At 45.3% G+C, this 27,500-nt stretch overlaps 2 protein-coding genes across 2 annotated transcripts in view; both read left to right on the plus strand.

Moving 5' to 3' along the window:
- Window positions 1–27,500, plus strand: part of LOC126577532 (uncharacterized) — a 269,650-nt gene that overhangs the window by 32,972 nt on the left and 209,178 nt on the right. Inside the window, exon 2 of the mRNA XM_050239212.1 lies at window positions 4,398–4,504. The gene's annotated coding sequence lies outside the window, so the exon portion shown is untranslated. The remainder of the gene's footprint in view (window positions 1–4,397; window positions 4,505–27,500) is intronic.
- On the plus strand, window positions 12,929–14,236 carry LOC126574356 (caspase-7-like). The gene is made up of 5 exons (XM_050234499.1): window positions 12,929–13,068; window positions 13,145–13,392; window positions 13,456–13,725; window positions 13,793–13,925; window positions 13,995–14,236. Exons 1-5 carry the CDS (start codon window positions 12,929–12,931, stop codon window positions 14,062–14,064), a joined length of 861 nt encoding a protein of 286 aa, XP_050090456.1. The 3' UTR covers window positions 14,065–14,236.

The raw sequence follows: 27,500 nt of genomic DNA on the forward strand, positions 1-27,500 counted from the left end.
TAACCGTCTATCGATTTCAATTCAATTAAGTTAATCAAGTTATTTCCACTTCGATAAAATGCAATCCCGGCTACCCCCGAAACCCACCCCTTGGCCGACCACATTGGGCATTGATTTCTGCTTCGCTCTCGACCAACTCGAGCTGCCAGCTGCCAGCAAAATATGCACCGGAGGAGAGGGAACCAATGACTCTGGACAGCAGCTCAGCATCATCACACCATTCGGACCGGGAAGGCAATTAGGGGCTGCTGCTGCTGCTACTGCCAGGGCTACCAGGTCTGTACGCTCCCAAAAGGGTAAAAAGTGCGGAAGCTGACCATCCACGGCCACGACCATTCCGTGGTTCAACGATGACACAACGAGGAGCCCTGTGACATCGAGGATTGATGCCACACGATCAGGACGATGGATGTCGACGCTGCTGGAACATCAGTACCCCGTACGATGACGCCGAAGCGCCACAGAGAAGACAGAAGAAAAAAATGTATCCAAATCAAACAGATTCGTCGCGTCGTGTCGTGTGTTCGGTTGTGTCCGCATCACGGGGAGCCCGTGGTGGTCCCTTCGAAGCCATTTTACATCATGAATATTAATTAGTTTAACGAGCACTCCGAACGGACGGTTTCTGATCGGCGAAGCATCGTTCATTGGAAAGGATGCATCGTGCGCACGGACGGACCACGATGCCACATTGCCGTGATTGCCGTACGGTTGTTGATGCCACGGTACAGAAGGCCGCTGGTATTCGCGATACCAACGCGATCCCGGAATGGCCAGGCATCGGGGTGTCGTTCGTCAAACACTGGCAATCATTGCACGAGACTGCGTGCTGGTATGGTCCGGTTCGTGTGGTACCGTGATTTCGGAATGCTGCTCGGTTGCCGGTTTGATTCCAGGGATTCCGGACAGCTTTGCGTTTGTGGTCCCTGGTGCTTTTTAAAGGCTCTGCAAAGATCGAGGAATGCAAATAGGACATTTGGTTGAACGAGGCGTATTGATTTCAGCTCTAAATGTTGCATTTATGTGATCGAAAACAGTTCGATGGCGTATGAAAAATATGCATTCGATTTGGAAATTAAGGGCAAAATGTTGTTGCAACAAATGGGCGGCCTTTTCTAAAACTAAAGCAACTGCTCCTTCACTTCTATTGGCGAGGACAACTCACCTAAAACTCTTCCACCACTTGACCTACAAACAAAACCCCCCCAAAAGGGAAAATTAAATGAACCAACGGACCACACGCAGTGGACCTTTGGGGTATGTTGGACAAAAGAAAAGAACTTCGGCAAAAACCAAAGACTCTCCATTCCCTGGGCCCCGGGGCCACATCAACAATCAAAAGTTTGCCGAAAGATTAATTGATTTCCTGCGAATGCCCCCTCCTGGTGGCCGAACGACCACTCGAAAGATTTTCGATTTTCTCACTCTCCCGCGCGCCCCGAAATGGAACCCAGGATCTGATCAATGGGCCATGTTCAAAGGCCGGTTTTATCGGGATGCGGAATATTCGACACCCCCGAATTCGGTCCAATTGTTTCAAGGACCTACCCTACCCCATATTAAGGGGCGTCCATTAACTTTTTTTTGGAACATAAATGTTGCCTCCAGAACCCGGTGCGGGCCTATACCAATCACTTACGGAGTATTGTGCTGTCTTGGCATTTTTGTACTGGGTCGCCTGTGACGAAAGGATCTTTTTTTTTCAACACCAACACCGTCACGTCCATTTTGGGATCGAGAGGAAATGTGTATTGCTGGAAGGTGTTTGAAAATATTTTACAATCGTTCCCAATTAACTACGGATGTTGTTTTTTTTTTCTCTGGCGAACAATAATGTTACCACAAGGCATTGAAGTTGAAGTGCTGTAAGGGATTTTCCACCGCACGCTAAGTGATTTTTGCTGTCGATGCACTTCAGTCACCTTAAAAAGGTTTGATTCTTTTTCACGCCTTTAAATCTAATTTTCTATACACAATATCGGTTCTAACATTTATATGAATATAGAAGATCCCTGTTACTTACTTGATGTTTGTTCATTTATACTAGTCCTAGATGCTGCAGAGTTCTTTAACTTTCCTGATCACATTTTAGTAGAAAATTAGAGCAATGGCTCAAAGTTTCTCTTTAAATAATAATAAAAAAAACCTGGCCCTGGTCACGATATGCTACAGATTTGGCTAAATTACACGTTTCTTGTTGATCCATCGTTTAATGTAAAATGAGTTTTCAAAGTACACAAATCCTTCCCAACACTCTTTATTCACGAAAATCTTCTGCACCCTCTTCCATGCTTCCAGCTTCAAAAAAAGCATTAACATTCCCAAGCACATCGCCTTCTCTCTGCCACCTCTCTTGTGGTACCTGATTACCACCGCCCCCCCCCCCCCCTCCGGGAAGCACTCGCTACAATATCATTAGCCGACGAAAAATTTAATTTGCGATATGAATGTTATCACCACCGCCATTAGCAGCGCTTGAGGCTGCTTATGCTCACCGTTGCGGAATGCCCTCCACCTTCCATGCCTTTCCCCTTCCCTTTCGTGGCTGGCGTGGCGGTTTCCAGCGCATCCCCTTCCCCAAAGTTTAGCGTTGTTTGATCGTGCGAATATGCTGCCATACATGACGGAACGCTGCACATTCATCTCTCTCGTCCGCAAAGCATCATCATCCCGTGCCTTCCCCTGCAGAATGTATCGTTTTGGCCACAAAAAAGGAAGGGCGTTGGTGTCGTACCACGTCGGCCAAGAGCAGAGGTCAAGGTGTTTGCACGAGGGGTGGGGGGGGGCGCTCTCCATGAGTCTGAGAGTCTGAAGGATTGCGTGAAAAAACCACAAAACACAAAACACCATTTTAGCCAGCCAGCCTGGGCGCGAGGGCTCCAGCATTCCATTCCAGCAAAGCTCTCCGCTGCTCCACTTCATGACCCTTCACGATGGACTTTTTGAGGGTGGGGCGCCGTTGGTTTGCGTATTAGCGTTTGGCATGATTAATGAGGAAATCATTATGGCACCGCAACTGCTAGCGGCGGCTAGCAGAGGAGCCAGTTATATTTATCTTTCAGGCTGTGGAATTTTGGGTAATTCAAAAAAATAAATTAATGCTTTGCAAATGTATTTAAATGCTGGAAAGCAGAACAAATATCAGTGGCTTGAGTGATCGAAACATGCACAAAAAAAAACAAACATTAGGCAGACCACTATTAGAAGCGAACCCCAAGTCAATGATTTGTCTGTTAATTAAGAACCCTAATCGACATGCTGGCCCTGCTTCCCGTCAACGCAACCCACTTGTCAACGCGATAATATACGATGAGCGATCCAGCGAAACAAACACAAACTCCACGCTATCAATAACAGACCAACCACTGGCGGTCCCCCCCCCCCCCCCCTACGATCCCACCTCATCTCATCACCAATTAAACCATCGTGACATCTATAGGACACATGTTTTCCTTTCTCTGTGGCCATCTTCTTTTGTTTGTTTGGCACTCTACTCTCGCCACAGGACACCCAACTCTTCTCTGGCAATCTGCAACTCATCCTGCTGCTGCAGGGCAACGCAGAGCTATAAATTTGTTTCGTGGACTTCGACTTCGTCTCTCCTGATATTCCTCGTTCTGCGGTCCAGTAGGTCCAGCGTGTCGGTGCTCGGTCCTGATTTATATCGCTGCCATTTCTCTGGTACGCCGACGGCCGCTGATCGCCGTGCGGTCAACAACGATTGCGGGACAACATCTTGAAGAGGGGAGAGTGTTGAGAGAAACCAAACGTTAGACCTTTCATCGACTGTGTCCCTTTTGGGAGGGGCTTTTGGTTTGAACAACTGGACCAGCAAGGAGAATCTAGAATCGAACGTGAAGAGATATGCGACGAACTTCGGCGAATCTTCACTGTCTGGAGTAACACGAGAACTGAAATGAAAATTGATAAAATTGAAATCAATACCCTATAAACCATAACACTCTCACATCTCCTCCTCGTCCTCCTCCTCCTTCTGGTAGTGACAACGAATCCAAACACATCGGAACACTTCTACAACGATATCACCACCGGCGAGGGATTGGATAAACTGTTTACCTTAGCTCACAGCCGATTGAACTCTCTCTGATGTTTTTTTTTTCCTCTTGAGCTCGAGTTTCTCTTGAGCGACGAACAGAACCGTGACCACTTGGGTCACCGTCTCGAACCGATGCTGCCAAATCCGCCACTGCCTTACTCCGTTATTGATTGCCATGAAGGAAAGGCGATGGCATCCAAGCGTAGCGCCCTGGAGGTGACAAGGAACCGAGTGATCGGAACCGGCAACTGACTCTGTTGTCTTTTCTCATCAAGACAGCCGAAAACTGTTGGATCATCGTTGTGATAATCGTTCCGTTTTCTGCTTTTTCTTTTTGCAGATCCTTTCGTGAGCCGTGAGCTGAGGTGTGACGTGGGTAAAATTCACTGCTCACAGTTTAAACGGTTCAGCTTCCATGAAGCAGTAATCGCCGCTACTACAAACAAGGTAAGCAAGATAAACTAACGCTTGGAACAGTCCGCTAGCCAGCCAGCCCGACGCAAAAGCGAAGTAATCGAAGAACATTAAAATCAATTCCCTATCATCACCATTAGCGATCACTAGATATCTGGTCTAGCTCTCACTAAGCATTGCTGGCGTGATTGATTCATAGACTAATGCTCTCCCTCTACACTGCGTGAATTATGTTGCCCCGGTGCGTGGCGATGCGCACTGGTTCGCGCTTATGCTCCCCTTGCCGCAAATGAATTTCAGAATGAACTTCCATAAATCAGATAGCTCATTCAGTGGTCGCACGCTGGCTTGCCTCGAACCAAGCCTCGATAGCCACCGTTTGCCATAGATCTTTCCTGGCCCAAAATAGGCCCCGAACCGGATCGCCACATTAATGAAACTATCTGGTAAATGGTGGCTAGGAAAGCGGAACGCCCGAAAAGGTGTGCTGTGCCGATGGTTTGGGGTGTACTTCCACCGGGCATAGACTGTGGCCGTGCAGCTGGCTGTGCCCTGCGCTGCTGCTGCTGCTGCTGCTACTGGAAGTTAATTAATTAATTTTCCAATCATCATGTGCAGGCTGATGGCACTAGCTTCTGGCTAGCAGCTACTCCTGCTGTTCAATGCAGCTGTTGTGCAAAGCGGAGCATCCATCCAGCACCGCAAGGATTGCACGTTGTGAGCCTTGCATTAGGCTTTCAGCACGATGCCAACAGCCGCAGCCTGTAACAACAACAACAACAACAGCAACAACAGCAGTGTACGAGTATGGACCACGAATGGACACACCGTGATAGACCTTTCGCCGTGTGTGCCTGTCAGAGGTCTTCATTTAACACCCACTGCACGTCCTCTGTGCGCTGCTCTGGTTGGCTAAAAGATAAAAGCCTCTCTCTCTCTCTCTCGGCGTGTCCTCTCGATGGAGTGGAGTAACCAGGGGCCATCAACGCTATTTGCTGTCACACCTGTGTAGGGCTTCCGGCGCGTGGCCACTCGTACGGCAACAAGTGAAAACGGTCAAGCTCCGAATTGCCACATTTCTACAATGATTAACTTCTTTTCAAGGGCAGCAGCAGGTCCTTAGCGAACCATCGGGATATTGTAAGCACTTTCTGAAGTAGATTGATATGAAGAGATGCCCTCTCCCTCCCTCTCTCTGTTTACTTCGTTAGCGTAAGATGTCTCTGGATGTCTTTTAGATACTCAGATCACACGTAGCCAAGGGAATGTGATTTAAAAGCATCAAGAACTGGGCCAAACGCTATTCAGAGATAAATAAAGAGTCTCCGAGAGAAGCTAGAACTCGTTCAATTACGTTCACGTCGCTTCTTGATCAACAGAAGAAGCCTTTTAGCAGATTAACTCCCGATGCTAGCTTATCGAGTGCGGATTGTAAGAACCCGCCTTCAACATCACTACGTTCCCATTTCCATACGATCCCACTAGGATGTTACACCCCACATTAAATAGATAACATTGTACTGGTCTTTGCTCTGTGGAAATAGAAACATCATGCATGAATTGCCCCACGTGGTTCCAGTTCATCAACCCAGAATGTAATACCTCTGTACGGTAAAGATAAACTCGCTTGCGGCACTTTTTAAGTCCACCATTTCGGTGTATCCGCTCTTACGGAGATTCCCTTTGCTTGCTTGCTGGCTGGCTGCCTTTGAAGATTTAACAGTGAGTCGGAAAGCCCCCTTCTCAAAATTACAAGCCCTCGGTTGGCGTCTGACCAATCCCCCATCTCGATCCCCACCCCTCCGGTTAACTCCCGGGAACATCTCATACAACTGCAGCTTCGAACCAGTGGGCGCCTTCGCTCTGCTATCGCTTCGCAAACATAACTTCCTTTGTGTTCCCGCTAATGGTTATTACAATCGATGTCATAATATTTGCATTCATGTGCCGTTGTGCCGGCCCTTTTCCAAACCACCGAGACGCCGATATACCGATTCGCTAGTACCCTCTTTTTTCTGCCGACATTCCTTGTCCCTCACGGCTTCCTTTCTAGGGTTCTCGCAAACAAACGCCCTTCACCTCTACGAAAAGGGGTTGAATACACAACGCCTTGTGTCGCCTATACTCTCCTTCTCACTCACTCGCACGGTGCTTTTCCGGTTTAAATTTCCCAACACAGGACACGACACACCAGGCGGTCACAACGGTCGTCGAGTTTGAGTCGAGTCGAGTCGAGCGCTCGCACAGTCAAAAGCACCGCAGGAGGTTCATATTTTAATAAACATTCTCAAACAACATAAACTTACCAGGCCGCTCTTCCTCTCTCCATTGCTTACCGCGCACACAAACACATACACAGAGAAAGGGTTTGAGCGTTAAGTCCCGGGCCAGGGAAGCGAGAAAGCCCTCCGCACAGCCACCGAGCCTGGCCAGACCGGGAGGCCTCATTGAACTATTCATTTTCACGGGGCAGGCACGGGGCACGAGGGTGAGGTGAAGTCCTCGACAGTGGCACCATTTCAGCGCACTCCGGGGGAGGGGGGGGGGCAAATCCCGGGGGCGAGCTGTGGAAAAGGATTGAGACGATGCCATCCCATAAGGGCTGGGCGTCGAGCCATGGGACGTACATCGAATCCCGGACCATGTTCCGTTGTTATTGCGCGTAAAATCCTTCGCCATTCCAATGGTGGCATGGCACGGTGGTAGGCTCTTAACTTCCGTCGAAGAATATCGTTCGCCAAGTACCTCAAGCCTTTACCGTCGTCGTTGTTGTGCTGGGTTCATTTAGCACATGGGAAAATGTTAATGATGCCCTTGAACTTGACAATACTGTTTGATGGCGCTGCAATGTCGTGGGTTTTGTAAAGGAAGAAAAGGGACGACCGTCGAATGTCAACCGAGGAGAGTTTGCTAGCACCTGGGGGTGCTTCCTCCGCCCGGTGGTTGCTAGGTGTCTATAGATTGTCGTTATTCGACCAAACCAATCCAATTAAATTAATGGAATTCATCAAGCCTCAAAGCGCCTTACAAACCCCGTGTAAAGCAGTGATTTAGAGGTGTATTGAGAGGCGACAATGAAGAGGCAGTCATTACAGAAAGCTTCTTAACCATTTGTTTGCTATTGTGGTGCAGTTTATTAGGCATTTTGGGAACTTTAACTACTGGTTGCTTGCGTTAGATTGAGCTTTGGCATAACTTTAACCAGTTTATCCGGCAGATTATCTAGGATGTTATTAGCATGTTTGAGAAAAGTACTTTGATAAGCAAGCCATTTAACATTTAAATATTTTGTTCATTCTTTGTAAAATTGGATAGATTGTTTATTTTATACGATCGTAAATTGATAATATATTCCCCATATCATTCATTTGGTGATCATTTGGAATCGTTCTAAACTAGAAAAAAAAGGTACCGCCATATGTTGGTGATAATCGGTAGTTTGTGACTATATAACTAAAACTAAATCTATTATTAGAAAATATGATTGAATGTTATTTGAAAAATTATCACACTTTCCTAAAAAAAATATCCAAACATACATGGCACAGCTATGCAATAATGAGCAGTTCCGTGTAACGAAGAAAACTTAAATCTGTTAGAATATTTTGGGAAAAACTAGTGATAAACGTTTTGCACCTTGAATGATTTTTAGATTGCTTGTAGAATATGCTACAACTCTATTGTTTGACAACAGATTGTGAACATTTAAGCGCAACAAATAAGATCCTTATGAAGCGCACTTTCAACCCTATATCATTATCAAAGTGTAGTTTCCTGGTAGCTATTCTCATCTGTTCTGATAGAGTGCTGGAAAAACAATAAATACTGCACACTCGTACCACATTCCAGCGCAAAACTCAGAACAATGCAATCACTGCAAATCTCGTCAGCATTCCACCTAACGTACAATGGCCCCAACGTGCAACCATTCCACAGCAGCTCATTTGCAAACTAACTCATCCCGAGTGCAGCATTCCAACAGCAGTGCACAGTTCCACGGATTCTTTGTATCACTTATCACCCCTGCTCCGGGATTGAGTCCTAATTTACGCGCAAATGAGCTGTGCGCGAAAGGTAAAGTGCACATCATCAGCAAACTCCATGCGCGAGTGCATTGCAGTTGCCGGATTGTTTTCCGCCATTTTCCAGTCAAGCACCCCGGCAGTCGAGTCGAGAGTGCACAATGGTAAACTCATTGGCAATCCCCTCTTTATGTCGCGTACTCGTAGAAAGGCTCAAATCAAGTGCTTCATCATGGCGTGCAGTTACTTGACAGCAACGATGCAGCTATGCATTCAAAGCGAACTCATTCAATGGGGTAGCTGAGTTGTCGGAATTTTAATTCCCAGCGTGCAATAGCCGGTAGCCAATCGTTCGATCCCGGATAACAATTGACCGGCACTCGGCGCTCATTAAAACATATGAATGTAAACCCTTCATTGGTGCCTCAAACCCCCGGTTCCGAGATTCTCCGCAAACATTCACATCAACATCAACAAACGACCCCTTTCATGGCGTCCTCTTCAGCACACAGACCTCTCCTCAGCTGCCACCGCATAAACCTCCCCGGGGGCGGAATGTTAGTCCCCTGAGCTGAGCTGAGCTTGCGAGCTGTGAGCAGAATCATTTTTGTTTCAAGGGAAAGCATCCGGCTGCGGCTCACTAGAGCGCCACACCATCTGTAATTGGTTTTCCAATCTGGGAATTGATTAAATGTAAACATTTTCAAATGATTAACAAGGATTGTTCGGCGGAGCGGAAGGAAAAAGTGGCATCCTGAGAGTGTGCAGCGCAAACACATACACAACACGCCTTTCATGTTGATACAACCGGCGCTCCAACCAGCGATCGACGTTAAAGACCACACTCACATCTCACACACTTGGAGGTGGTTCTAAGCGGCGGCAAATGGGCTTAGCGCTTAGAATTGAATTTAATTCCCACTTCTCGCAGGGCAGGAGAGGTGTATGTGGTTCCACAGCGAGCGAACTGTGAATTCGCTGGAACTGCGAAAGCAGGCCCCTTCTTAATGATCTTCTTCTGCACCCCACGAACGCACCATTCCGGCGTTCGATTTTCCCTTTGATCTACCGCTCTTTGGGTACCGCCGGTTGATGTGTGCTGGCTGCTCGCGATCCTAGAAGCGACCACCAGGACGACGGAACATTCGCTTATTAGCTTTTGCTCGTTTGGCACCGCAGCGCGTAGAGCGGGAAAATAGGTTTTAAGCAACCGCCACCCACCTAGCACGAGATGTCTGCGTCCCGTTCGGCTTTGCTCGAATGCTTTTTCGGTGGCTTCTTTCTTGGTAGCTACCGAAAATCTACCGAAACATAATTACGAGTCACTCCCTCGGTTCAGTGGAGTGTATGTTGTGTTAGGCTGCTGTTCCGGCTGCTGCTTCGGTTGCTGCTGTTTGATTGAGCCGAGGCGAGATGCGGCTCTGATTCGATTTTCCGATTTGGCCGCTTTTATGTCGTGATTTACTGGAAAGAACGGAAACGGTTTGTGTTTGTGTGTTGTGGGTCGGTGGTTGTGGGTTTTCCTAATTTTCCACCGATGGAGCGACCGAGGTTTACCGATGCTTTGGTTTTTAAGTTTTGTGATGGGGGAAAAAAATAATTGCATGAAGTGGTTTGTGAGCGTTCCCAGGACGGAATCCTGGGAATGGTAATTGGATTATGTCTCATCGGTTGCTAGTTCTTTGTGTGGGAAGCTCATGATTTGCGTCGTTCTGTGATTAATGAGCATTCGTATGGTTTAAGCGCGCAGCTCGCGAGCATATAATCTGCGTAAAACGTTTAAAATCAATGTCGGCGAAGGCTGAAGACAATAAGTATCGTTTCCAATCAAATAGATTACATGCTGTGTAGCGAGGCATAAATAGAATCCAAAAATCTTCACGCAAAAGGACATTACACTGCTTTATGTATAATAAACTGAACTACATAGTCTATCGCAAAGTAAACAGGACTTTTTCCAAAGGAAATTTTGCGATGGCGCTATCTTAATGTATGTAGTTTTGTTTGAAAGGTGCATCTTTCAGGAACTTTCAGTCCAAATTTCATGGCACTTGGTCCATTGGAAGCAAAGTTATTGCGCATATAATGGCAATATGTTTAGGTGGTCGATACAAGCCTTGGAATCTGGGGCATACAATACGATGAAATACGAATTTTGTGGAAAAAAACACATAAAAAAGTTCAGAAAAAAAGTTTAGTTTTCTTTTAATTTGATTAGTGTTTGCCTGCCGGCCTCAACTCTATATGCACTTTCCATACGTTCTGCGACTATAATGGATGAGATCATAAGAAGAAAACCCCATAGGATGTCCTATTATTCATTATGTAAAAAAAATAGACAACTTTTTAGCTAAGTGCTAACAAAACAAAAGCACCACAATGTATTCAGTCAATATAAATAGTCGAACAGATGCAGAGAAAGCAATATCTAGAAGCGAGTGAAACGCATCGATAAAACAAATGACAAATTTAAACAAAAAGTTTATCAATTGTTGGACAACATCGCCCGAGGTCCTGATTTCATGCATCTGAAAGCTAGAAAAACTATCCTAATATTTAATCCTTTTCCCTACGAATCATGAAAGATATAATTTTCCAAAGAAAACGTTAAAAATATGCTGACATTGATACAATCAAGTGGCTCCAAAAAGGACGAAATATCGCTTCTCAATCATCAATGACCGACAGAATCCAGCGCTGTCTCAATCATCAGCATCCTAATCACCGAAAATTCACTCTCTACTTCCAAATCCATATTTCATTGCGGTCAAACCCGTCCACCACGCGCACACACTCATGGCCATCGCTTGCGGCCAACCCAAAATCGGGCCAAACATCGCTAACCGAATCTCTGCGCCTCGGCGCCGCCGGCCCCAACGATTCACGTCAGCGCCGAAAACTCTGCTCAGTTTCTAATCCTTCACTGGCGTATGGTTGGGCTGGCGCTTGGGCAGAAAACCGGAAAGTGCAATTTACAAATCGGCTTATCGTCCCCATTCCACCCTTACCACTAGCCCTCCCCATGGGCAGAACTACCCCATTTTTCGCTCCATTTCTCGGAGCCACCCTACCGATGAAACCGTCCTAATTCCTTTAGGATTTGCACCTAACCCACCTCGAAGGCCACCCTGCCTGCTGCCTTTCTGTTTTCTGCTGAATTCCTGGCCTTGGGCTCGCGGATCGTAATAATGAAAATTTCCACTCGATTTGAACTCCCGGGTGCCGCCGCGGAGTGGCCACGAGTGGGACGGGTGGTGCGTTGCATAGCCACCGATGATCCGCACTGGCTGAACAAAACGTCCAACGTTATTGGATGGTCGTGCGCTCGATTGAGTTTACAGCGCGCTCTCGACATGGTCCATTCGATGGCTCATCAACTCACGGGCAGGACTCAGGCACCGCACAGGTCGACATGGGAAATCGTGCGTTGGTACCGCGATAGTCGCGCATAATTCCCGTGATCCCATCGCGTAAGGGTAAAATGTAATTTCCACATATTTTAATGGTTCGATCGAGTTACCAACACACGGGTCGCGGTAGCGAGAGAGAAGATGCGTTGCAATGTTGAAATAGATACCGCGGTAGTGCGTGCAAGCTTTTCAAATTGTTGATATGATGCCCTGGGTCAATGTTCTGGTTCTGGACAACCATGATGAGGATAATACTCCAGCGCGAAATGTAAATGCAATGCTCGGAGGCAGTCGGTGCATTGTTCCACTGTTCGAATGGTTAGGATGTAATCGGATGCAATCAGATATTCGATTGTTGGAAGAGGTAGAAAGCAGTATAAAAAAAGAATCATAAAATACTCGTATGTAATGTAAACCGATGACGGCCTGAAGGTAGAAGCAGTTGAACATTCCAATACTGATGAAAAATGCTTTGGTTTTTCTTTGTTCGTTGAACAGCTTAGTGAAACCTCTCATGTGCTGCTGTTTGTGCAATTCTATTGAAGGCGCTTAGTTTCCATTGCTAATTGTTGTAAAATAACATATAACAACCGTAGTACAACTTCATGCGGATTTTCTATTGAACTCTTCCATTTCTGCGATCTCCCCCGGGGTGGGACTTGTGCAATCACACGTTATCGAATCATTACTCGCGTTATCTAATTGTCGAAATCATTACACGATCTATCATGATAAAAAAAGGTTTGTACCAGTAACGCCGCTATCATTTGAATCGTTTTAATATCACATTGCATGGTATCTGTTTCAATACATGCAGCTGAAATACAAGTCGCTTATCTCACGCTAAGCGTGTTCGTACACGGTGCACAGATACGTTTATCTTATCATAATACTTGGATAAGGCGTGAATTGTTTACGCGCTGGGGGACATAGTTGTGCCAGGTTAGTTCAAATTCACATATCACCCAAAGAGGTTGGAGCGATTCGGTTGAAAACACTTAAAATAGTACTTCCTGAAATTAAAAATGGCTTTGAAAGAAAGTCTTGGCTTGGCTTTGAAAGAAATATTTGTTAAAAACGGCCTACGGCCGGCCATCTTTGTTGAGTTTATAGTCGATATTGCTTTAGACTTGGCCTTGGAGACTCATCCAGTGCAATGTAGGAAGTAATACATTTTTTAGTAAAAAATGGAAAGTAGCAACAATGAAATTAACAATCGTGGATTGTGATGTTGATTCCAGCTCGCCTAAAGATGAGTGTGTTGTTCGAAATTCCCGTGAAGAAAAGCACCTTGACAAGTACGATCTAAGCAAGAAAGCATACGTATTGGTGTTACACCACCACAAGTTTGATGATTCCACACACAACAGAGCCGGCAGCGAGAAAGATATGGAAAAGATTGAAAGGTTTTTTCGAGCTTATCGCGTTGACCCGCTCAATGTGTGCGCGAACGAAACTGCTGAGGAAGTGCGCTACATTATGGATAACAGTACGTGCACGCAATTAATACCAACAATGAACAGTTAAAAGTGTTCTTTACTCATGATTTTAGTTGCACACAAGGATTTCAGTGACAACAGCTGCTTGATAATCATCATAATGAGCCATGGACTTGCTAATGATCAAATCATGGCTCGTGATGGCAAAACGTACTGCTTCGAGGGAGATATTGTGGAGAAATGCACTTCCAATCGGACGCTCGATGGCAAACCGAAACTCTTCATCGTGCAGGCATGTCGAGGAGGTTCCGTATGGGCAACGGATTCTATCAACATCCAAAGCAACAAGAACGATGTCTTGATCTTTCAAAGCACCTACAAAGGTATTTGATTCCCATTCCTAAGCGATGAAAGGTGATTGAGTGCAATCCATCTGTGTTTTGCTTCCAGGATTTGTCGCCTTGCGCAACCCACAAGAAGGAACATTTTTCATGCAGCATTTTTTCCGGCTGTTGGATGAACATCGTGACAAAGACATCTTTGGCATCATAAAGCTTCTGAACGGCTTTTTCGAAAGCAGCGCGTTAGTCACTTAAAGAGGAGGTGCGATTGCCTTATGATTTTAATCGTTTGTTTCATCTTTTGCTTTCAGTCTTCCTCAAAATCCCACCATGACCACAACCCTCCGAAAGGATTTGATATTTGATGATCTACGGTTGTAATGGAATTTCGATTCTCGACTTTCACGTTACCCCATGAACACTTTAATCAATCGAAGGGTAGCCAATTGGTTTACTCTTAACCCTCGGTTGGGCACCCGGCGTTTACCCCTTCGTTGGGCACCCGGGTACCCGGGTACCCCACTTATGTGCATTGCATTGTTATGTTCTTGTATCATCGTTTGTATAAGTTTTATGATAAAAATGGTGTTCTAGAACTAATTTAAGAGTCTTCGGAATGTATTTTTGTTTAAAAATCACAACAAAATCCAATAAAAACAATAAAAATAATCAACACAATGCATTGATACTCCCTCGTACGGTTATTCTCTACCGCGTACGTCGTAAAGCAAGCAATAAGATCGTAAAGTGATCGAATTTTCCAGCAAATATGTTATTGAAATTATTGATTTCTTCGAATAAATCAGTTTTGAATTGTCATAAGGCACTTTTGAGTCATAAACAATTCAATTAATTGGGCACAATTGAGCTACGAAATCAGACCAGTTGCCACATGGTGCGTTCAGAACGTAATGAGAATAGATTTTTCTGACAAAACGGTTGGAGATAACGTGTTAATTTTTTTAAGATAAGGTAGAAGAAGGTTTTAGCTATCAATCGCACTTTAGTTCGTTCGGCTATGACCAACTGAAAGAAAATGGGACGATTTTTCGTGAAACTTGTTTTTAGTTGATGGAACACCATAGAATGTCCCCTTTCTATGGGCCATTGGTCTGGCGCGGATCATCCGGACCTTCTTCCTGGCGCGGATCATCCGGACCTACAGATAGACATTCCGTTGGTACCAGTAATTCATCAAGTCCTCATACATTTCTGTTTGCGTGCTCTGTGCCAGGAAGAGGTCCACGATGGACTGTACCAGTGGTCCATAGAAAGAGGGCGTTCTACGATGTTACATCAACTAAAAACATGGTTCACGAAAAATCGTCCCATTTTCTTTCAGTTTGTCATAGCCGAATGAAATAAAGTGCGTTGAATAGCCAAATCCTGCCTCTATGTTGGCGTATAAAATTCAATACCTTATCTCAAACCGTTTCGTCAGGAAAATTCAGTTTCATTAGTTTCTGAACGCACCATGTATATTTGTCTCTGTGGTCTACGAAAATGCCGCCTAAACCCTTTTTGATGAAGATTAGTGTATAATTTACTCATATGTTAAAAAAATTACACTATTAGAACCATTTTTAATCAGTTTGAGAAATAATATATAATTTAAATTGCACATAAAAGGCTTCAAACTAAGTTTATTATTTTTCTCCTATTGCTCGTTGAAAAGCTCAAACGTAATGAAATTTTCATCAAAATATTGTAGTTTACCTAATTAACAATTGATAAACACGTCAACATGGATAAATGTTGGTAAAAAGTGTAGTTTTGTGTTTATAAACATAGCCCATGTGGATAGCCAACGTATGGGGTACCCGGGTGCCACTGGGCGGGTGTTAATTTCATCGGGCCATAATTACCTTTAAATATGAGATATCAAAACAATTTCAACGCCAATTCGGCTTGAAATGAGTTGTACTTTGGGGATCCGGAGTTTCGTAAAAAAATATTGACGGGAAGGGATTCATTTTTTCGTTGAAACTTGAAATGGGTACCCGGGTACCCGGGTGCCCAACCGAGGGTTAAACTGTTACACAATAGTTTACTTCATATTGGTTATGGGACAAATTTGTTGCTCCATATCCAAATTATTGATGCGAATGACTTATGGAACGCACTCATTGTGATTAATTTTTTTTTTTTGCTTGCCTATTGCTTGTCAAACAACACAACGATAAAGACAATTTCATCAAAAAATTTTCAATAAAGGCATTTTAAATATAAACAGACATTCGTACATTGATAAAGCTGTTGATAATAAGTTTTGAATAAATGTTCATAAAAAGCAAATGCTGAGGTTTTGCATTAAATGCGGATCATGCTATCAATAGGACATTTTAAAAATGTAACGCTATCATGTGATTTTTGTTCTCTCTCTCTCTCTTGGCCCTCTGGAAATTTTTTACTTATTTACAATTAATAATGGACGATTCATAGCACCCTCTGCAACTCTGTTCATTCAGCCATTTTTCTGTTTTCTGTGGCATTTTCTTGTTTCCTATGGCACTCCATTCCGCCACCAATTCATCTCAAATGTACCCCCCATTAACTGGACGCGGCCTTTATTAAAGCAGCTACACACATTTTGCGACCGCACAAAACACGAACCAGACACAGATGGCAACCATATTCCTATCTGAGCCTCCCATTGAGGGGTTTAAAAGTTTTATAAATCCCCCGCGAAAACCGGAGAAAAATGCAGCAAAATAAAAACAACAAAAAACAAACGAAAAGAGAAGAGAGCGTGATGATGGTAGCTATCATATTAAAACAAACTATCCACCTCTGGCTGGCCCGCCCCGGGGGGGGGGGGGGGGTGTGGCAAAGCGGCAGTCAGTAAATAATATCACCGACACATAACGCGCCCCTTGTTTACGGCAACCAATCCTTCCATTATGCATGCCCGGCGCCTTATGACGCACACACATATTTGCTCGGACGCAATATTATTGCATCCCAGCTGAATGCATTCATTCGGGGAGTGCCCGGAAGCAATAAGCCAACCAGCATCATTGCGAGCACCGTGATTAATGTAGCATTAATCGTTAACTCGCTCGCGTAGCGTAATAATGAATTCAGATGAAAATGTTGCTGCACCACCGCTATTTGCACAGAGGGGTATTAATACACCCCACCCGGGGGGTGGTTTCGAATGTTCCGCATCTTCGCACGATGGCGGATTAAAGATCGATCGGAGTTGCTCTTTTTACGCCCGAGCTGAATTTGCACTGGATGGTTGCGTATGAAATCCTGATTTTTTTCGTTTATTTCATTCTCAACCTGTATCAATTGAGTAAAGAGACTCGATCCATCGTCGTTTGCATTACCGAGAAACTTTAATTTCCGCCTCACTTTACTCGGAACTGGCAACCGGAAGTTGAACAAAGTGTACAGTGTTCAGGGAGTTCCAGTTCACTTCCTGGCAGTTTCAGCAACTATACGTACTACGGCAGACATGCTTCCGACAGACACCAGCACCAACACCGTAGAGAGAACCTCGCACTACGTCAACGACACGACAAAAGAAACTAATCCCTAAGTCCGATTCCTCGCATTGTGGCCCTCCGGGTGTTCCGGGGGTGGTGTGGACTACCAAACCTCAGCTCTGCTGCTCCGCTGAGCCCGGTCCAGTCCATCATTTGTTTCCGGATGTATCGTACCGGTTCCTGCCTCCAGGTTCCTCAAGATTCCACTCCCCCAAAATCATGGACACGATCTGCCCGACCCATTGTTCTCAGAAACTCCATCGACCGAGGGTCCGATGTTCGAAAACAAAGGCCAGTGGTGGACGATAGTTTGTAACGACCTGTTCCAAGGGACCGGCAGGCTGCGGCAGAGGACAGAGGGGACTGGACATCAACTCACAGTCACTCTACTGGTCCAACAAACGACTCCCCGCTGCAAGCCGTCCAACCGCCATTGTAAATGGTTTAGTTTCATAATTTGGTCAACACTCCAGGGCACTCTCTGGCACTCTCTGGCTAGGGAGGGACTGCGCACTGTTTGTCCAACGGGCACCCAGGATTGGAAGTTGGTTTGGTTTGGTTTGGTTTGGTTCGGTTCTCGACCCTTTTTTGAGATGGACCTGTTGAGAGTGTTCCCAAAAAAGGCGGGGTGTTGGGGAATTAGAATTTGAATCGAATTAAAACAAAACGTCCAACAATGGACCGACCGTAGACGGATGACGGTCTCTCAGGATTGTGGTGAAGTGGCACGCCGGTTTTCACGGCACGTTTTTCCACAACAAACAACAGCGACACCTTTTTCGAATTGTCTTCAGAAGACAAGAAATGGATGCGACTGGACTATCTCTCCGGTCCTGTCGGGATCGCAATTTACACGTCAAAACTCGGCCGGAAGTTCCTACGCAACCGGTCTATGCGTCACAGACAGCATCAGAATGAGACCTTCGAAAGGGCCAGGGCCAGGGCCAGGGCGCTTTATCTGTTTTAATAATTCGCTAGAAAAGCCATAAATTGTCCACTCGGGCGCCTGTCACATGCCACGAAGATGCTACAAGGTCTCTCCTCCTTTCGGCATTGGCATTGCAAGAGGAAGAGTTCGGCCTGAAGTCCATGGAAGAACATGAAGAAGGAGACCGTTTGTCCACTTTTCGATACAAAGCGATATAAATAATGTGCTCTACGGAGACTAATTTCTTTCTTCTGTGCGTGCCTTTTTGGGGGGGGGGCGAGAAGCCGGGGACCGGGTCCAGAGGATGAGATGCCCAACGATGCGATAACAAGACACGAGAACTTCTGCGAGCATGTTCTTCTTCGGTGACTTTGGCGACCGCCTGCAGGCGGACTGGGGCTTCGACAAGCGAGCCTCGGTCGAACCCTTGGGGGGGGTGGGGGACTTATCTTATTTGTTTTCACTCCCGAGCGGGAACGAGCCCAAGGGAACGAGGACCTACGGGTCGAGTGGAGTCGTTTCCGGCTATCCCCGGGTATATGAGTGATTAATGAGGATCCAGATTATCTGCCGTTCCGTTCCGGTAGTACATATTTTACGGCTGATCGAGGGTGGTATATGTGTCATCCTAGTGGCGGTTGGATGACCAGAACTCCAGCCTTCTTGATGTACTTGATGGAGCTCGAGCACGACGGTGGTTTAGGCTTCAGATGAATGGACTTCAGAGCCACTGGCCAGCACCAGGTCCTAATCCTTTTGCCACAAAATCAAACACAGATTCTGTGAAAGGATTTCGCTCGCTTCGCTACTGCTCCACCCCGGCTTCCGGACATCCCATTCGATGAGCGAAGTTTTATTTGAATATCATAATTTAAGCCATCATAATCACCTTCTCCAGCACGACTCGATTCACGTGGACACTGGAACATACTTGCATCAGGAGATAACTAGACCAACGGTGACCGCAGAACGGGTTTTCCACCTTCCAAGCAGGCTGCTAGTGTCCTCCGGGGGATAGCAACGCTCGGTGCTCGGCGCTCGGTGATGGTGAAACCAGTGGACGCCTTGGAGTGAGGATAAGCTCGTCACCGTCACCGATGTTTGCAGATGAACCTTCATTATCGTACGAACATTGTGCCTTTGTCCGGAAGAAGCGGCTGCGTAGGTGCAGCATGTGTTATCGAGGTGACGTGCGTGCGTGAAGCGGAAGCAGCGGGATTGACTGCTCCTTGGCACGACCACAAGGACGGGATCGCTCGCTCTTTCTTGCTCCTTTGGCGGCATAATTAATTACCGTAATTATAACACGAACCCGCCATAACCCGCCTTCGGGTCAGTAATCATTCGCGGTAACGGTGTCGTGGTGGCGGTGGTCGTCGTGGGCGACCGTCGACTGTCGGATCGGTCGTGAATTTGAGATGACAACAGGAATTTGATGCCCAACGTTGTGCCATTAAATCGTCTTTTATCATTTTTGCGTCGGAGGCACTGAATTAAATTCCTGGGGAAAACCCCCCATTTTCCAGTTGCCAGCCTAATGCTGCCAATGAAATTGAGGTTAATTTGAGGAACGTTGTGTGCTATCGAGGTAATAATTATGCTATGAAACACTACCTGCGATCATTGAATTATTTGAAATTAATTGGATTATTTGAAAAAGGGGAAAGTATGTCGGGTGAAGGAAAAGAGAGACGAGAAAGAGAGACGAGAAAGAAGGAAAGAGAAGTGCGCGGAGAGCGCGCGATCATCGGGGAGTCGCGCACGAACAGCCAAATAAAGAAGAAGCAAATTGTAAGTGAGGTGATTCGAAAGAAGAATAAAACACCGGAATTAAGAAAGGAAAGTTTGCTACAGTTCTTACACATTTTTGATCAGCTTTGTGAAACAATGCAATTGCTGTGAATCGATAGAATGTGCTCGATTGATCGTTGTATATCAATAACTTATGATGCTTTCAATCTAATTAATCTAGTTAGTTCATTTAACTACAAGTAGTACAAACAATATCGACCTACATTAATGTAATTAGTTGATACAATATCAACGATATCATAGCAAAAGGTTGTTCAAACCGATCAGAAAGTATTGCCAAATAGAATAGAGAACTTATGCTATCATAACTTTCTATGAAGAAAGTAACAATACTGTAGAAGTTACCCTTTTTCTATAATCTCTGATGAGAAATCATGCGTAAGTCCAAATGGAGCTAACCATCTTCACACAGCTTCTACACCAGAAAGTGTCAAACAGTCCGCGGGCCATTTCACCACATAATTTTCAGGTGCTTTATTAAACTTGCTTTTTTTTTCACCAAATCCCTATCGGTGCCAGTGTTCGTGGCCAGAGAGGTAAAAGCAATTCCAAAACTGGTCGCAACGTTGGGAAAAAGAAATGGTGTAGGTACCCGTAGCGTAGATGGAGGCGCCCGTACATGGAGGCGCCCGGTAACCGGTGAAATTGCAGACTTTCGGAGATTTGTAAACGTAAACGATTTGTAAATTTAAACGGCTAAATAACCGAAGGATTTCAAACTCCTTTACTTCCTTTCAAGCTTTAACCGATTTCATTACATTCGTCACAGTTAGGTTATTTATTTGGCATTTTCAGGAAAAAAAACAAATGGTTATTAGGAGTTTAAATAAGGAAATCAAGTCAATCCACTCGTCCTTCGGCTTTTAACATCTTTTTTTGGTGCTAGATAATTCTTTTTGTTTATGCCTATAGGACGAAAATGGACAGATCGACATTATTACTTCATGGGAGCTATTTCTTAACGTTGACACTCTGTCGAATGATAAAATATTATCAAAATTGATATTAATCAAAATGTATAAGAGATTCTACTGAAAAGATCATTTTACGAATAGAGAGATTAACTGAGATCATGTCATCTTCTCGAACTTATATTCTCTTGTATTTATTGTCATCGGTGAATCTGCCTAGCAATCACAAAAGACTGGTAATCACAGTGCTAAACATAACAATTCTGTGACAAAATCCATCACTTTCCCTTTTAAAAAGTGCTTCGTTCTATTCAATACAAGACACATTATTGCCAAAAGAACCAAAACTATTGCTGGCATCTTCCCTGTAACCGTCATCTTCACTCTATCGCCACACAATTCAACCCCCAAATGGTCCCCCCAAATTGAAAAGAAGAACATTCCAATCCCCCATCATGCTTCTAATCACTGAGCAGCTGGTCCTCCACTCCTGGTATTCTTTCAATCACTCAACCGAAGCACGAGAACGACCGAACAATGTTACGACCGTAATTTGGCCGCCATCAAGCTACAGTTTAGTGGAATTCGTTGCACTTCGTCGTTGCTCGAACTCGAAGCAAGCAAGAAGCGGATGGGAAGCAGGAAAAACGGTAGAAACACTAGATAAAGCCATCAACCAGGCAGTGCAAACAGTTTGCGCACTAGTTACGGTACCACGGCACACACTGCACAGGTTAGTGCAGTGCAAACCCCCAGCACCAGCACTATCCGGGTGCAGTAAGATCCCACCCCTCCAGGGAATGGCGTAGGATGAGTGGGTGAGAACGGTTGTCGTTAAACTTTACTGCACTGCTCGTCAGGATGCCCCAGTCTTCCTAGTTCTTTCGCTCCGTTTTTTCTCCATTCTCCATTGGGTCCAAATTTCTCATAGGGGTGCAGCCCGGCGTGGACCACCCAAAATCGCATCCTTCCCAGTGCTGCTCTATCAAACAGCGGGTCCCAACCGAAAATAGGAGCGGGGGATGGATTGCTTAAAAGAAGACTCAAAGGTTAGTGAGATGGACAGACATACAAGCGGGAGCGAGAGTACTCCATGCAGGACGCTTCCTCACCGTCGACGATTCGGACGTATGATCCGACCGGAGAGCGCACCTTGGAGATAAAATTTTACGATGCACCTCCCCGCTTGGTGGTGGTGATGCTGCTGGCCCCGAATTGCGCCGCGAAACTTATCAAATGCAATCATTTTCTTCGGACGCTTCGGACTATTTCCACTTTTATTGCGCCACGACCACCCGGGCCATATTATAAAACAGCTTGTTCCGGCCAACAGCAAATGCCCTACAATCGTACGTGTATGTACGTGTGTACTTGCACACATACACACTAGCATTGATGGGTGCGGTGGTCGTAGGAACTTTATCTCTTAATCTCCCCAGCGGACCCCTCGTCGTCGTGCCCTGGCGGCAGGCGGAAGTTGCTTGAAGTGCCTAAGGGGCTTTTATTTCCTCATTTCAAAAAGTTCCCACGAAACTCCTGTAGGTCAGCTCGCACACACAGGCACACCCAGGCACACATGATTCCCACGAGATGCTTCGTGCATCGTGGGCAGTTCCAATGCATCGCGTATCAATGCGCCCAATGAGTGCCGTATGTGAGTTCGGGGGTGTGGTGGTCGTTGGAAAATAATGTTAAACTTTTCCCATTTTCTTGTACGACCCCGGAACGCAGCCAGTCGATAGACCACCTCGGACCCAATCTCCGGTCCGGTCCTCCGTCGAAAACGTTTCCGAGAATGAGCTGTGCTTCCAGCTTTTTCGGTGGTTTTTCGATAGTGGGCCCACCGCACCCTCCCCTCGGATCTAATGGTTTAAAGTGAGAATAAGAGTGAAAGAGGGAGTGAAATGGATGGTTGAGATGAGGCTGGATGAAAGTTTTTCCGGAATCATTTTTCGCTACAACATGTTCACCCAAAACCCCCCGAGGGGTTGGTTTTTTGGGGCCCATAACATCATTGAGGAAGCAAATGTGTGGCCACTACTTCTTGTTCCTTCGCACGAGAGCACACGCTAGCAGGTTGAGTTGCCTGGATATCGATATTAAATGGTCCAGCAGCATCCTGTTCCTCCTCATCTTCCTCTGCAAAAGAATCACTTCAACTTTGAGCGAGCGGGCATGCTCAATGGACCGGCGGCCAGTGCTCAGGCCAGTAAAAAGGCAGTTCCGTTTCAAGTGCAGTTTTCCATTAAACTGCATTATCGGGCCCACTGAAATGGCCACAACGGAGCGGGAGAAGCACAGGCAGCGCACGAAGGACACTCGTGCGAAGTTAAATTGAGAACATCGAAGGCCAACAAGAACCGGAGCCACCGGGGATGCGAGCGAAAGGGATGAACGCCGCGTGCTGCATCCTTTGCATGAAAACAGTTTTATGCTCATTTACGGTGCTTGCCAGGGTTTGCAAAATTCCAACAGAGATGCAGATGAGGACCGTTGGCCGGCGTGTACATTCCTCTGCTGATGGCCGATGGTACCGTTTGCTTGCTTGCTTTGCCGGGTTCGCCACTTGAGCGAGGATGGACAGGTGCACCGGGCAGATGGTAATATGCTCAAGAGCCGGCCATTAGGGGAAGCATTCGGGTTGTCGATAGTGGAGTTGCGATACGGCTAAGGCAGCAGAGAGTCCCCATTTGCCATCGGACGACGACGACGACCATGTCTAGGTTGTATAAGGAGCCTTTTTTTGTAGATGGATTTCTTATTGGATTATTGCGAATTTGCTTCTTTTCATCTTTTGGGATACCGAATGCTATACCGTAGGATTTCTAGCCGGTTTCTAATCAGTTAATTGAAGTTCAAAGTAATGATATTTGAACTAAATGTGGAGCTTTCCAATGCAATCCATCGAGACTACTGCGACCGACGTTTTAAACGATATCTTGGCAAATGGCAACGCAAAATGTGTTTAAGTGTTCAATAGTTACTCACTATCAAAGACAATGTGGCGGCACATTTGATGTTAATTCAGCAGATCAAATGTTTTGAAGAACGCAAAGTGTCCAGCATTAATAAGATTAATTAGGAATCAATTTGAAGTATCCCAAATTGACAAAAAAAAATCGTTTAAGTTAATTATTTTATCTATTTTTATAATCAAAAGCTAGGTAGCAACTTAATCAGGGAATATCACCATTTATGCTTTTTAAATTACGCCACATCAATCCCACTATTATATCTTTGGAATAATAATTTGCTTTCCTCTTTTTTCTCAACACTTGGGATTATTTGACATTTAAGATTAATTGGTGTTTACGTTAGTTCATGAGAAGGGATTTATCCCTATCATTTTGAAACTGTCCAATTCCAATTCTTTGATGCTAAAAAACTGTAATATTAGAAACATAAGCAAAGCGTACGGATTTGAAAAAACCGAGTGTGATAATTTTGTTTGAATTTGTGTTTATCGAAAACTACTCACAGGAAAACATACGAATTTATTTAAGGTATTAACTTCGCTTTGGATCGAGAATTAAGTTCAATTGACACTAAAATCTTGCGAAAAACTTTTTGGATGATGTTCTAAGATCGGAATCATATTGACCTCTCCCTAGTGTCATGTAAAAATCGATTCAATAAAAAATCAAACACATCATTACATAATTAAATTAAACGGCATTCATAATACAACATAAAACGCACATAATAACCCTGAAATTCCACTGCTTCCATTTCATTTACTTGCTGGAAAATGGTGAAGAAAAAGCAATTTTTCCAAATATTTGCCTTTTCCACATGATTTTCATTTGAAGGCGCCTCCATTTTGATTCAGTTATTCAGTCTCGGAAAAAATCCATAACCCCCCCCCCAAACTGGTTTCCAACATTAACAAGAAGTTATCGCTCAATCCTTGGGCGGGCAAATGTTTACACCACTCCGTACCGTACTGCACTGTTGTTGTTAACAAGTTTGAAACGCACCCTGGCGCTGCACCTGCTCGACAAGCGCATCCTAAATACCGAAGCACTAGGCCAACCAGCCAGCTAGCCAACCAGCGAACGGGTGAACCACATTTCCCGGTGATCTTAAGGTGGGGGATTTACTACTAAAAACAAAACAAACCCCCTACCAACTCCACTCAAGTTGTGCTATAAAAACCAAACATACAAAACCCGTTCGTAAAAACACTCAGCATCGTGTATGCGTTGGCTGAGCGGAATTGCCACAAGAACCACGACCTACATGCCCTCGTTACACACTCGCATAAGCATAAGAAAAACGAAGTCCCCTCTTGGTAAACATTGCTCTAAGCTCTCTTGTCACACTTGTCGACCCAACGGGAGTGCATCAGTAGTTACTCTTTCTCTCTCTCACTTCATTGATAAACCTGCCAACCTGCAAAACACGTCACTCGTCCTCTGGTGCAACCTGGTGATCCCGGTCAAATCACAAAGAAATCCTTTCCGTACATACCATGCGGTTGGTGTGTCTTTCCCGTCCTATGATGGCCAGCCCTTCGAGGATCTTCGAGGTTTCTTCGAGGTAATGAACGCTCGATCCCTCGATCCGCCTGGAGAGCAGTTCGGTGGGGCATCTGGGCGAGGGCAGGGTTTTATATTCAAAAGCAATTTTACGCCAGAGTAGTCGGTAAATATTTATGCATAATAATCTCGTCGCCCTTCACACTCGCTGTGCGGTCTACCACTCTTGCTGGCTCTGCCAACTGGCCAACGTTTGCTTGCATTGCCTGGTGGCTGGTACTGGTGTTGTAACTAATTTGAATGTACGAGTGCCGATGATGTTCTGCCATTTTTGCCATTTTGCTCCACCACTCCTCCAGTGATGTGAGCAGCAGAGAGGCGAGAGGGGCGAGAAGTTGCCCCCACGGAGCGGTGAGTGAACGTAGCATGCCAGCAAACACGAAACGTGGCTGGCTTACTGGGATAGTGGTGGGTTCAGCGTTGCAGACACCATGCGCTACGCCATGACTACTGCAGCGCTTGCTAGGGGTTCGGGGTTTGAAATGAAAAACGGAAAACCAAACCAGACCGGAAGGCAGATGGAGAGAGTCCACTGTCTATCGTTTTGCGGTCTCAACACTCACTCCGTCCTGTGGCCGTGTTGCTACTGGACCCGGACCGACGGAATCAATGACCGACAACTGGCCCTAGGAAGCTAACGGAATGCACACGCAATCCAGCAACAGCGACGACGGGCATACCAGCTGACCAAACGGATGATGCGCAACCTCCCGAGTGGTGGTGGTGAGTGCATAATTTATGACAAGTGGCCCACCGCACCGCACGCCTCTTGCTGCAGGGCGTTTAGTAAGTTTGTATTGGATTTCTTTCTGTGTGCCACTCCTTTCACATCCTCATCGTCCTCTAGACTGTCGGGGAGTCAGGAAGGGGAGAAGCTAACCGTTGGTTGCCGCATCGGTTACATGCCTAATTGGGTCAGTCATTGTCATGCGTCGTATACCATACACGTGCGTGCGCCTCCGTTTGCATACACGCCCTTCTATGTAGCCAGATTCTTGGAGATTGTTGTTTGCTACCGGAACACGAAGCTGGCCAGCCTGCCTGCCAGCCAGTCCGGCGTCTTCCTTGACGCAGAATGTAAGGAATTTAATTTCTTGTCAATAGCCTCCCCCCTTTGGCCGTCCTGCACCTACCATTTCATGCCACTGGTCGCCGGCATCACATTGTTTGTATCTTGAGACTCTTGTGTGTATTTGTGTGTTACATCGAAGCATTAATCAATTAGAACGCTACACAGGGCACGTGAGAGTATTTCTTGGGATGGTAAAGATTGATTCACAGCCCAACATTCCCCGTAAATCGACTCTCGATAGCCAGGCACCTCGGTCCGGTGCCCGGGTTTTTGTTGTACAAGCGCCACAGATTGCCGTAAATCAATAAATCCCTGGCACCAGGTTAAGATAAGTTATGGTTCCTACTGGTTTACGTTTGTGGTTTTGCGTTCGTATCGCTTTGAGAAGCACCTATCGAATGGGAGAAATGGGGGTTGTTTTTCGGTGAAAGAATGTTGCTTTATTGTGCTGCCGTACGATTATTTATTTGATTGCTTTTTGCAACTCAAAACATACGGCCGGTGGGATTGTTTAAATGGATCCTAACGAGTCCGCAGGAGTTATGGACTACTTTTAGAGGCCTATAGAAGGCTCTAGCTACTCGTTTGGAGGTGGTATTTCCTGGTTAAAGACCCGATTGAAGGGGCTCGCTCGCAAGAAGAGTTTTGTAAATATATTTTGGTTTGTGCAACAATGATTTGTACTTGTACAACGTCTTAAATGGCTAGGATACACGATGATTATCTGGTGATACAGATCCGCAGATGAATCATAAGGCGTCAAAAGGGTCGTAGAGCAGATTTAATCAGTTCTAAGTTAAGTAGGTAAACCAAATAAATAAAAAAAAATGATTTGAATATAATAATTAAAATCGAAAAATATAAACAGCCAAAAAGAATCAAAGGAATAAGTAGAAATTTGACTAGATATGATAAAAAAAAAAACCATCGCTAAATAACAGAGTGAGAGTGATGCAGTAAAAAATAAACGAACAAATAAATAAAAATACAAATCATTAAAAAAAACCTAAGTATTAAGGTAAACAATTGAGAGAGAGAGAAAGAGTTGAACAAAGACGTTCAACA

The sequence above is a fragment of the Anopheles aquasalis genome, chromosome 3 (genome assembly GCF_943734665.1).
Source record: "Anopheles aquasalis chromosome 3, idAnoAquaMG_Q_19, whole genome shotgun sequence".
Classification (NCBI taxonomy): domain Eukaryota; kingdom Metazoa; phylum Arthropoda; class Insecta; order Diptera; family Culicidae; genus Anopheles; species Anopheles aquasalis.

Coding starts and splice junctions, on each gene's coding strand:
- LOC126574356 (XM_050234499.1), top strand. CDS start 12,929: ATGGCTTTGAAAGAAAGTCTTGGCTTGGCTTTGAAAGAAATATTTGTT. Junction 13,726..13,792: donor CTTTCAAAGCACCTACAAAG/GTATTTGATTCC, acceptor TTTTGCTTCCAG/GATTTGTCGCCTTGCGCAAC. Junction 13,926..13,994: donor GGCTTTTTCGAAAGCAGCGC/GTTAGTCACTTA, acceptor TTTTGCTTTCAG/TCTTCCTCAAAATCCCACCA.